This window comes from Tetrao urogallus, assembly GCF_951394365.1.
Source record: "Tetrao urogallus genome assembly, chromosome: 6".
Lineage (NCBI taxonomy): Eukaryota > Metazoa > Chordata > Aves > Galliformes > Phasianidae > Tetrao > Tetrao urogallus.
In genome coordinates this window covers 53,294,568-53,307,627 of record NC_136819.1, presented here as the reverse complement: position 1 = coordinate 53,307,627, position 13,060 = coordinate 53,294,568, and the positions used below count along the sequence as shown (strand labels likewise).

Here is a 13,060-nt window from a genome sequence, read left to right as displayed (position 1 = left end):
CTGCGTTACCGCTCTCTTGCTCGTCAGGGCAAGAGAAGAAAAATTCCAAACTGGAATCTGAGTTTCACAGCTCTATAGTACCAGGAGGTAGGAATGGGCCCTCTTCCCCCCACCTCTCCTTCCTTCACTTCCTCCACTCTCATCATTTTATGTTTTGAAAGCAATTACTTTCAGATGGAGCTCATTTAAGTTTCTGGTTCTGCAGAAGTCAGCCAACTCTAGCCATTATTTCATTGCCGGGTTGTCACAAATGCCCATGCAAACCTTTCTGCCGAGGACTAATAGTCACTTGCTGACATGATATTCAGTTCTGCTGCCATTAAGCAACTTAAGCAGGGATAAAAATTGGAACAATGCTAAAAGGTCAAAGGAGAATTTCATAGCCTGCAATTTCCTTATTATATACAGTTACATCAAATTGTCAAGCTGAGGTAATGTATAATATGAGGAGCTTTTATGAAATTATCTCAAAATGTAGCAAAAAAAATAAATTCTGGGAAATTAAATGTTTTTCCCCCAGTCCTATTTTCAATAGTTTTACCTCGGTTGATTATAACTGCCATACCTAGGCTGACTCTAATGTCTGCTTCAAACAAGTCATTATATATATATCCACCCAGCTCCTACTGTCATCCTCACTCAGGCACTCAGGCTGGAGTTGCTCAATGAATAGGGGAAAAAAAAGAAAGAGGGCAGAAGCAATAGGGAGAGCAAGTGCACACGTGCACAGGCGTTGTACAAAGGAGTGAAATGCCTCCACCTGGCTTTGGGTTGAAGTCATCTTTGTGAGGGAGATGAGATCCATCTGATCTCAGCTGTACCTCCTTCCAAAATCACAGAATCGTTTGAGTTGGAAGGGACCCTAAGGTATCTAGCCCAACTCCCCATAATTAGTCAGTGAACAAATAGTCCTCCACTTTCTGCTTTCAGAACTGTTACAAATTGGCACCCTTACAGTTAAATTCAAATTTAAATGCCTGAAACCTACGGAGCCACTTGGAGCTGTGAAACTTCCTAAGAAGTCCCACAAATCCACCTACAGCATACAAAGAAGTGTGAAGGTCAGGATGAGACACTTACTTACCCACAGACACTGTGATTCCACACATCATAGGCTCCAGAAAGCAGACTGAGATCAGCTACAAGAAAGAAATGAGCAAAACCCCACATATTTAGGTTTTGTGATACCGGTTTATTCAGCCACAACAGTCCACAACTTAACAATGCGTGCATCACTGGCAAAATACCTTAAATTCACAGAACTAAATAGCTGAGAGACAGGACGAAGGTTGATTTGTTTGTTTTTCCCATCCATATTACAGACATAAAACAAAAGGTGCCAACTTCACTCCTAACACTGTTTCCACTCCAGACTTGTGGTGAGGACAAACTACTGAAACTAATACCATGTAGGAAGCAGGACTCAGAAAATTCACATAAGAAATGTGCAGAAACAACTGTTCATGGATACGGTATCTCTTCACTACACAGCACTGTGACGAGTAAAGAAAGATCTGTTCAAGCAGCAGCAGAAGCTGGCATTTTATACCACTGCAGTCTGCTTTTAATGCACTTACATAGAAATCACTGACACTGAACAAAGCGTTAGTGTAGGTGATCTCTGTGCTAAAAGAAGGGAACAATAGTTACAAAATATCCATATCATCAATAAAATGAAGCTTTGGCTATGAAACATACTACGCCTTTTAACTCACCACTTCAGTTCAGTAGTAAAACACCAACAATAATAATTTACAATACATTTTAGCAATCCACTTGCTTTCCGTACTCCCATTTACAAAGCTATCCTTAGTGTTAGTTTAGGCACTGGGTCAGCACAATATACGACTGCATCCTTAACTTTGCCAAGTTATAATCTTGCAGGACATAATAATGTCCAACACTTTCTTCTTAGAAGAATGGTGACAACAGCCAAGGCATGTCCATGACTCCTGTCCCTGGCTGTGCTGGCTTACAGTAGCCAAGCTCAGCTATTCTGCCATCCAGGGAACTGGCCAGAAGATCAAAATTCAACCTTAAAAACCAGTAATTCCTGTGACAGGACATCAGACTGTACTCAGTTTAAGGCATCTCAAATGAAGCCGTGCACATCCATACCTTGCTTTAATCATCAGCTGTCAAGGTACAAGCAACGTGTTTGCCATCGGCAGTTTTTTTATCTTCATGGGAAAGGACAGGGAGGGGAGAGAATTGCCTCTTTTTCTGCCACGATTTCTCAGTGCTAAGATTAAAATAGGCTCCTTAGTAACAACCACATTTTTAATATATGAAGGATAAAGCACAGCCTAAGAAAGAACACTATTTCATCAGTGCACAGCTATTTTCTATCAGTCAGACAAGGAAGAACAACCTTGGACACAAAAGCAGGCTCTGGCCCTGCTTTTAGAAGCCATTTGTGTCTAGCCCGAAGTGAAAAGCTCAGGCTTGCTTTCTGTGTAGTTGGGACCCAAAGGTGCCAGGAATATCCTGCAGCAGAGCAGTGCTGTGCCTCTAAAGAACCCCATCACACCCATGGGTCTTCAGCAGTATCAGTGTGCTCAGGCTGAGCTGCCCTTTGAATCTTTTGTGCCTGTTTGTACACATATATTTGGCATCCTCTGTCAGCAAATCTAAACTATATATTCTCCAGTGATGTCTAAACAAAACAATAATTCTTACCTTAAATAAAGCTGACCACTGGTAACAGTTCAAAAGGATAAAGAGGCAACTTTCCAAAGACTCACTGCATTTCTAGGAGCTCTTTAAACCACTCTAATGATGCAAACACAGTAAACGTCTTTGATTCTCAACATGCCATCAAGGGGAAAGCAAAAACTTCCGGCAGTTAGAAGGATGCTCTCCGCTCATCACAGTGTTCCCTGTATAGCATTCAATCAGTAAGGAGTTAACTGAAAAAATCACAGAACTGTAGGGGTTGGAAGGGACCTCTGGAGCATCTCGTCCAACCCCCAGCTCAAGCAGGTTCCCTAGATATTATGGCCCTAACCATATTTATACAGACAGTATGTGCTATCTGTCTTGCTTTCCTGCATGTTTCATAGGAGCATCCAGTCTATCAGGCACTGTCTCAGGGGAGGACTTTCCCACTCATCTTCTCCCCTCTGGCAGCACCAAATGTAATTTGCAAAAACACAGAGCTCTGGAAAAGGTGTAGCATTCCTGGAGATGAATCATAAACATGACACCCTCATCGCAGCTCCCAGAACTGCAGCACAATTCAGGCAGAAACAACCACCTCTGGCCCAGTCCCGCTCTGTGGCAGATGCTGATGTGCAGCAGGGAAGGGATGCTGCAGAGCAGCCGCATTCTCACCTCCTGATGGGCCTCTGTAGCTCCTCAGCTCCGTTCTTTCCTGCTGGACATGGAGATGCTCCCTGTACAGGAGCTGAAATGCACCGACAGCTCTGCTCAGGCCTGGGTTGAACACGGATGTTCTCCTCACCTGGGCTGCAGTACATGAGAAGATCTGTGGGATACAGACCCACAGTTAACACAGCATCTTACTCAGGAGTCAGCGTTCATTGCCTTATCACAAGGTCCTTGTTTATCAGCTGTGCCGTGCACCTCCCTCTTTACCCACACATGAACATCAATCCACAGATGTGACAGCTATCGGGTTTTGCCCATTTTAAAACACTGGTAGTAGCTTTTAATAAAACAATGCTTAACGAAACAAAATCTGTTGAAATCACATCCTGTTCCCTTTTAGACTGTGAGTAGAAACGTGTGAATCACAGCGTGGCACAAATCTGCAGCACCGCCCTTCTGCATCAATCCAGAGTAAATTGGCATTTAGACATTTGTTGTATGACTGATACCCACTCTTTCCCAGTTTCCCAGACATTTGCTTCAGGAGTGCACATAAACTCGGCGCTTTTATCGCGAAACAAAAAATAGCACTTCAATGTTTCTTTGAAAAATTGTATTAAACAAAACAAATACACAGGAAAAGGAAAATCAGAGAAAGAACACTACAAAGCGGGAAGGCTGGGAGGTGATGGCAGCCAAAGATATCTTCTCACAGCAAAACTTCCCTCAAAATGAATAAGGAGCCAACGAATTCAAGACTGTACTTACATTTTTTTCTTTTTTCCTTTTTTTTTTTTTTTTTTTTGTAGTAAATATTAAATATTTTAGCAGGGCACTGCTATATTACATTTCTTATGAACAATAGAAAGGTAGCTAGTAAAAACTGAGACAGCAGCAGCATCTGGTATAGTACAAGATCAAAAACAGGACAAGAGATCTGTGCAACTCACTGACAATGCTTGATGCCCCTCCAATAAAAAATACTGTCCCGGGCTTCAAAAAACACCAGGATCAAGGGTCTGCAAGATACTCAAAGCATGCAAAGGGGGAACGGCGCAAAGTCCCTCATCCAGAAGACTTAGGCTCCAAATGGACTTTTGGGGTAGTCCCAGTTTAATGTCACCACACCCGCAATGCCAAAACCATGCATGTATTATAGTAAAACACTTCCACTGATAGCAACTGCAATCGTAGCTCACATCAAAATGCAATACTGGTAGTGACTGGAACGAATGGTGCCATTCTGCTCTTCGCTGAGGTGGTCAGATGAGCTATTTCCCTTCTTTATTTTCCTTAGCAGGTCTTAAACACATGCAGAAGGCAGCACACAGGGAGGCCTCAGCCTGCATCCCAAGTGACATTCAATTCAAACAAGCCATCGCACCTGTCAAACAAACTTCCGAAGGATCCTGCACTAAATATGGAACAGCTTCAGGTCTCACGTGCTTGGAGAACCAGCAAGCAGCAAACCTGAGGGCAGCAGCCCAGCTCAGCCTCCCATTCCCCACCCCTACGGTTGGGGCAGGCAGGACTCAGACACACAGGCAGTCAAAAAAGGGGAGGGAATGCAGGCGTTTCCCCACTGATCTCACAAGCCCCGGTTGGCAGAGCACATATGAACACACACAATGTTCACACAGCAACCTTTTGTACCTAAATGCTATAATAGATTTAACACCATTAATAAATATATAAAACAACATCGTCATGTCACAGACAGAACACATTTCAAAAGTCAGCACTGACTGAAAAAGGGGGCAGTTTTGTGCTGCTTTAAAGCGCTGAAGAATTGTACACAGGTAATAACACAGGTGTTAAGAACTTGCTCACAGAATGCAAATGTAAGCTTGGTTTCACATTTCTGAAGAGGCTCCGAACTAGCCCAAGATGTTATTCAGAATGGCCCTCAAATGAGGGCCCATGCAGCCACTGCATATTTAAGAACAAAGGAAACTCCTTTCCACTGTGCACATCACCTGCAAAGCAGCGTTGCCCAGTGCCCAGCACACACAGGTAAGCAGATTTGTCCCAAATACTGCTGCTGTATATTTCATACCACCTCATACCGAAAAAGATCAGTTAGTGCTTAAAAGGATTGGGCTGGGACACAGAGAGCGAGGCCCTGACCCCTGGCCCCCACACAGACCTCTGTCATCTCAACCCGGTTACTTTATCTTTTTGTCTCAGTTGCTTTTAAAAAGGAGAGGCAATAATTCCCTGTCTCGCAGGACTGTTCTGAGGCTTAATTTCGTAAGGTGCTTTTAAGAGTCTCACAGAAGGCACTATAAAAGTGCAGCCATTATAATGTCAGAAACAGACAGAGGTGGGCGCCTCGCAATCTTTTCCCAAGATATCCCATTGTGAATCTACAAGAGATGAGGACTGGCACTAGGTCACACTCCAGCAGTCCCATCACAGCAGCTTAGTTTTCTCCCATAACTTTCAGCAAATGGAGGCTAGGGACAGCCTGCATATTGGCAGTATATTTGCCTGCATATTGGGGCAGCCCTGTACTTCTGTTCAGACCTGGAAATGTGAAACTTATTCAAACTCAGGATGTGTGACTGGGGACTTCCTTTGCCCTCGGAGTGTGTGCGCGTTCAACATCTCCAGCAGCAAGTCATACACTGGGACCACATTTTTGCACTTCATGCTCAGCAGATGCTCCATGCCCTTGTTACTGTGAAGAAAAACAGACGACAAAGTCAGTGATATGTATGACCAGCACAGAGAAGGAAAACACAATCACGGCTTCAAGAGTTCCTTTTTTATGAGTTAAGAGATGTAGCTGCTGCAGACTGTGGGATCACATACTGCTAGCAGCAACAACAACATCCTAATGCTCTAAGGCTACAATCCACCATCTAGAGAACAAAGATTCGTGCTTTCCAACACAAACTGTCTTCAGAAAATGATTCAGATGTATCATTCCCATTGAGATGAAAGAGAAAGCTTCTTTGGTGCCATAAACGTGGGAGACCCATGTGCTGCAGCTGTAAACAAAAGGGGAATTCACATCACGCAGCTCTACGAACCACCTACTTCTCCCAGCTGGCTGAGCAGAAATACCATATGATATTGGCCAACTTCAAGCAGTTTGCTTCCTCTCTGCTTGTCCAATGTTAGGTCTTGCAGATAAATACAGGCTTTAAGAATCCTCTTTTTTTGGTCACACAGCAAGGTATGGTGACATTTTGCTGACTTGAAATCTCTGCAGCTGTATCATTATTTGGATTGACAGGGATGGCTATTGCTGAAGTACAGCAGTTGTACACACACACACACACACACGCATCAAGGTACACTCAGAGAGTTTTAGGGCTGAAAACCAAGTGCACTTTCTCAACACCAAATTAATCACAGAGAAACAGCAGCAACCAGCCAGCACACAGCTGAACTACTGGATTGGTCTGGGAAGGAGGCAGTGCATCCCAAAAAATGATGTTCTGCTGCAATTCAAGAGCTAAAAGCCTAACAAAGGCCAAGAGGAAAGCAAAGACCCCCTCCTACCCCTCCTGCCCTCCCTCTGCACTTGAAGGTCCTGCATCACCATGCAAGACAGGTGAACAGCTGATCTCTGGGTAATAATTCAAGATGACAGAGACCGAAAATTAAAGCATCTATTTGCAGCACCTTGCATTTGAGACCACTATACTGCAAGCAGAGATGAGAAACCTAAGGTGGTCTGGGAGCTGGCAGGGAGCAGAAGAGCTGCTTCACATGAGGAAAGCCATCGTTGCAGTGCATGGCAAAATGCTAGGGTTCTGAGTAAAAGGACCAGTTGTGGCTCCCAGGATGCACAAAATATTTGGCCCGTGACAAGTACAAAGTTCAAACCATACCTCATTCCTCCAAAATCCATGCTGCAGATCAGCTCTGAAAGGGACTTCTGGACAGAAGAGTTTTGATGGCTGGGTGTCGTGTTTCTTTTACTATTACAATTTATTTTTATTTTGTCAAAGGGCTGAATTTGTGTTATTGTTGCTAAAGGTTTCAGGAGAGTACGTAGGAATGCTTTAATACAGTACAGTTCAGAGAGCATTTTAATATTAACACAACACGTTGAGTGCCAACCAATACCTGATCACATTGCCTAGTTAGCCATGCTAGGAAGGACAGTCTTACAAAAAGAGAGATGAAGAGGGTCCTTCAGGGGCACTGTGGAATTCTAGACCGACTCTGTCACTGTAAGAAGCAAACACAACAGCTGGCATATCCCTCACGTTCTGCGAGATTTACCTTGCATGTCTGACGTGGGAGAGCAGCATCAACAGATTGGCCAGGCGAGTTGTCTGCTGCTGGGAGGGGATTCCGCTCTTTGCAATAACCCACACCAGAGCATCTGTGACCACATTGAGCAGGTGGTGCAGTTTTCTGTTGCTTTCGGGTTCTTCTGCTGACAAGGGAAACATGCCTACCAGAGGAGACAAAGAAATCCTGCTTGTGAGGCACAAAAAACTATGACTTTGGATTGTCTTCCAATGCAGTAATTCACAGGATAAGAAAAGATGTATTTCCTGACACACATTCACATACCCCAACACAATACAAACAGTGCTGCATGTAATATGCCAAGCTTCAGCTTGTATTTCTTTATCCAGATGGGATTTCTACATCGATTGCATAGTGATTAACTCTCCCAAATCCTCCCAAGACAACACATTGAACACAGGCTCTTCAGTCAGACTGAGCTCTCAGTCTGTGGGGAAGCAGACGTGCTTTCCATTCTCCACAGTTTTTTCCTTTGAATCACATTGCACCACGCCGTTTAGCTTCTATCATGATGGAAAAACAAAAAAAACACCTTTCTTCTCCAAGTAAATCCAAGGGAGGAGGAGAGTGGCTGTTCTTACTGACTGCTGTAGGCTCCCAGCAGCTCACCACGGTGCCACAGGACAGCGCCTGCCTACTGTGAGACACCTCAGAAGTCAGTAAAAGCAGAAGAAAGGGGAGTGGGGTGGAGAAAGAATAAATTGCCAAGAGGAAAGTCTGGAAACACTCACTGGTATTTCTTGATAGAGAATCCCAAAGATGCCTATGGATGGAGAGAGCTCCCAAACACCTTGAACACCAGAAGTAACAGATTAACCTTGCTAAGGAAGGAGAGCCAAGAGAGGAAAAGTGTTTTTTGTTTTTTTTGTTTTTTTGTTTTTTTTTGAAAGGTGAAGCTTTTAAAAAAAGCCACGGCTAATGAGCACTTTTTTTCTCCCTTTGGCTAAATAAAAATAAATGGAAGAGCTCTGTTGTCAGTTGAAGTAATGGAATCTGTTCTACAAACAAGTCAGAAAACAGCTGGACTATTCCCCTTCGGAAACAGGGCTGAGAGTTACACAAAAGCTTCATGCTGAAAACAGAAGATGTAAATAGTATCATCATTCTATATACAGATGGCTTTCAGTTGGTTTCTTTGTTGCTGTTGTTGTTTTCCTTTTGACCTTACAAAATGTTCTGGGGAATAAAAGGATTTTTCTGCAGGCTGTAGAAGGCTGCAAAGCAAACTTTCTGTCCTCACATTCATCTTGCAGAACTGTTGAACTCTTTCTAGCATTTGTACTAATTATCATTAAATAGCAATATTTCAGCACAATTGATCGCCACTCAGTTGAGTAAATAATTTTACTAGTACGAAGAACAGGCTTGTATAGGCATAAAGAAGTATAACCCATGACCAGGATCCACGGAGCTCTGAGCTCATGCAGTTATCTGGAGCAGGATAGAGACCCTAAACCCAGCAGACAATATGGCTTAGAAGTTTCTCGAGCAAAAACCCTTATGATTTGATGAGGTCCCTTTCCAGCGTTCCCTTTGAATTACGCTTTATCTCATTTGATATTTCTGTCCTTTTTAGACACTAATTTCCCAGCCGCAGTCGAAATAAGTATAATTTGGTGAGGCAGAGGCAGAGGCAGTTGTGTACTCACTGGAATTGAGGAGGATCATTGCCTTGACACACAGATACTCCTTGTGCTGCAGTTTCAGCTCTCGGAACCTCGAGGTCATGGCCAGAAGCATATCAAAGATTTCCAAAATTCCCTCTACGCATTTCCCCTCGTCCCTATGGAAACATTTAAAATGTTACCAAAAAAGTAGAGTTAAGGAACTCTGACTCAGCCAGATAAAAGCCATAGTGCAAAGAATGCTGCAAGAAGCCTATCTGTCTTGTCTGTGGGAGCATTCAGAAGGTTCTATCAAGAAATATGAATGGAAAATTACAATGGCGTGAAAGGTCACTACCTCTAAGAAACTAATTTTCTCTGTAAGGTGCTTAAAGTGCTTACAGCGTTGACCACAGGTAAGTGCAACCACATTTCTGTAAAGAGGCTTTAACTTCACAACCAACAAAATTTGTGATAATCAGCTTTAAACTACGTACTACAGGGCAGAGCTCACCATCACCTTGAGTAATTTTCCAGATTGGGTTCACGAGGAATTGATGCCACAACCTATGACATCCCTGTTTGTACCTGACAAACATCTAAAGAATTAATAATTAAGCCCCACTAAAGTAAGTTTCTTGGAGCAGTAAAATAACTCCTACGACCCTCCAAACCATATTTGCTTGTTGAAGGTGTTCACGTTTGAATAGCTTTTGATTTTGTCTGGCTGGTTTCATTTGTTTGTTTATGGTTGCAAGTGAATGGTGATTGTAACCTCCAGTTTGGATATTAGAAACAGTACTGTTTCCAGTTCTGAGGATGAACTGAAAAAATACATATAGCTTAAGCCATTTCAATTGGCTTAAAATGAATCAGAAGTAATTTGAAACCACTTAAATTAGTGCTTCAGATTTTTTTTTAAACATACTGGAATTACAAAGCAGTAAAGCTCTATGATGCTCTATTCAAAGGGATGCCCCTGCACCACCTGTAAGCCACGAGTTTTGCCTGCAGTGCTGTTAACATGAGGCACACTTAAGGACAGTCGTGCAGGATCACTCCTGGCTCCCAAAGGGAGGTGCTGAGTGCCCAGGCTAAGGCAGGTAACACTACCCAGGAGCTGAAATGCAGCCTGAAGAAAGGCAGTTGCCTCAATACTGCCTGGCTTCTCACGTGCCTCTTGGCAAAGGAGAAATTCAAGCTTTGGAGGAGGACTGGCAGCTGCCAGCGTCAAGACAAAGGCATGAGCATCAGAGACGTACGTCTACAAAGGGTAGATTGTGTGGGTAATGTAGCTAAAGTTCACATGAGTATATCTTAAAAGTAATACAGGATGCCCAGACGCTTGCTAGCTCCCACTCCATTAAGTCCTGTGGAGATGAAGGAAGTCAGCTCTTTTTGGCTCGTATTAGCTCTCGAGAAACTGAACATATCGTACATTTTCAGCAATTTCTTATCATTGCAATGAACAATCCAGAGTGTCCTTGCATTGAATTTTATATGAGAAAACCACAATTTACTTCAAATCTTCTGTAATTCAAATTTATTTCTCTTAGTAACCCATTTTCCTTTCTGAATCTATGATGGCGATGATTATTTAGCTCGAGCCCAAATTGGTGCAGATATGAATTTCCCTAGGTTGAAAAGGTTAAGAGAGATTTTACTCCTTGCCAAGAAAGCAGATTCTCTCTTTTTACCAATGTGAAGCCCAAATCAAATTGTTCTAACATGCTAACATGGAAAAACATCCCTACTAATCCATATTCTTCCCCACTGGCACATAGCTATGGATAAGTAAGTTTTAAGCTTGCAACACTCCACTTAATCTTGAAGGAAACTTTCAATATTAAACATCAAGTTACTTTTTAAAATCCCTTTTGGCTAGTGCTACAAAGCTCATCAATGTAGCTATGAAATCTGCACTAGGTACAGGAAAAAAAATCTGAGATAAACTACTTAAAATAAATGGGGAGAAAATCTATTGGCCGATGGAAGCTGTTTGATAAAGGAGCACATCGTGTTGATGTCTACAATTTAACATTTGGAGCCCTGAACACTCAACAGGTGAATTCTCAAGATATAATTGTTAAAATACAAGTGAATGGCATTGTTAAATTAAATGTTCACATCATCTCCAATATTTCACCCACTTCCTTTCTCCATTCATCTCCCTCCAAACACACAAACTGAAGGGCTCTCAAGAAGTTGATTTCTCTTACCTGTCTAGTACAAGGTCCGGGGCAAAAATTAATTTCCCAGGATGGTCGATTGATCTCCACATTAAACCAATCATTAAAACTTCCATCCAGCAGCTCTCCAAGAGCCTGACTTGGTCATAGAGGCTGAGATCAATAAAGCCTAAAATGATGAAAACAGCATCAAATAAATGAACTTGTTTACAGCTCTGTTTTTATAAAAATGTCTTTAATATACAAAAAAAAAAAAAAGAAAAAAAAAGAAAAAGAAAAAAGAAGAAACATGGGTTGTGAAGAAAGACAGAAAAAGAGGTGTATCAGAAGTGTACTGCTGCCATCTCAAATGGGAACATAAATAGTTGTGATTATTTGATGTGAGAATTGACACATCTTCCACAAAACATTTAAAATGATAGAACCATAGAATCCTTAGAGTTGGAAGGGACCTCTGAGGGCCATATAGTCCAACCCTCCTGAGACAAACAGTGACACGACAGCTCAATCAGGTTGCCCAGGGCCTTATCCAGTCTTGCTTGGAAAGTCTTCAGGGAAAATAAATAAATCAGAGCAGTGCTGAAGCACAATTGGCATGTAGGTGAACGTAGACCTGCCTTACATGCGGGCACCTCCTTAGATGACAGCCTCAGAGACTTCTTGAAGGTACCAAGGACCCACTATGGAAATTCACATCTATTAAAGATGTATTGCATTATACTGTGGAGGACTCCTACAAAAACTTCTACAAAAACAGACCATTCTTTTCCTATAACATATAAGGTTGCTGTTTGCAGGGTTGTCTCTTGTTTGGACCTCAGGAGGCAGCCACGTTTCTGGGTTTGTTTGGTACCTATGAAAGAAGCTACATCTCAGTTGCTCTGTGTTATCACCTTACTGGTAAATGCCGTGTGTTGACCGATCAAAAAAAAAATAAAAAAGGAAGACAAGGGTAGTTGATGATGGTAGTGATGTCTGCATTGCCTTCATACGTGGCACCCCAGAAGCAAGAACAGAATTGATGCAATAGGGCATAAGCCCTTTTCTAGCATTTAGTTATCTCTAGAACTTCCAGCAAGCGCCAGATAATATGGCAACACAGCCAGAAGAGAGAAGTTGTTGTTGCTTGCCCCTTCCTCTGCAATAACATACAAAGCCTTAGAGAAGGTGTTGAACTCCATGGTTCTCAGGGGTCCCTTCCGACTTGGGATACTCAAGGTTCTATAAATAAAGAAAAATAAGAAATGCACACATAAGGAAAATAGAGAATTAACAACAACAACCACACAGAAAATGGAGAAGTGTCCACCACCAAAAGGCAAGCCCAAGAAAAGCAGAGACAATGACTATCAGTTCTGCACTCAGTCTGCACCTCTGTTCTAAATCAAGATCAGGTCAAAGTTTTCAAAGCAGAGACACTTCAGATAAGACTGCTAACAAAGATGCTGAAGCTTTAGATGTGCTGGTAACTATTGCTCCAAATGGTGAAAAAATCATCACAGGGCTCGGCCATGGGAGATGGGTTTCCTGCAGATCTTTTTGGACAGTTCTCTGACATCTCAAATGTGCGCCACACATTTGCGCTGTCATTAAATCTGCTCCCAGTAATTTATATAAACGCTTCATACATTTTCAGCTCATTAAAGTGCTGCCCTGGAAGACAGT

General features: G+C 42.5%; 1 protein-coding gene across 1 annotated transcript in view; it reads right to left on the bottom strand.

Annotated features, from left to right (window-relative positions):
• Positions 1-5,871: 5,871 nt before the first annotated feature.
• ESR2 (estrogen receptor 2) overlaps positions 5,872-13,060 on the bottom strand; it is a gene marked incomplete at both ends in the record, with an annotated part of 29,409 nt that continues 22,220 nt past the window's right edge. Inside the window, 4 exons of the mRNA XM_079536870.1 lie at positions 5,872-6,010; positions 7,570-7,744; positions 9,252-9,385; positions 11,426-11,564. Coding sequence (XP_079392996.1) covers positions 5,872-6,010; positions 7,570-7,744; positions 9,252-9,385; positions 11,426-11,564 — 587 coding nt within the window. The remainder of the gene's footprint in view (positions 6,011-7,569; positions 7,745-9,251; positions 9,386-11,425; positions 11,565-13,060) is intronic.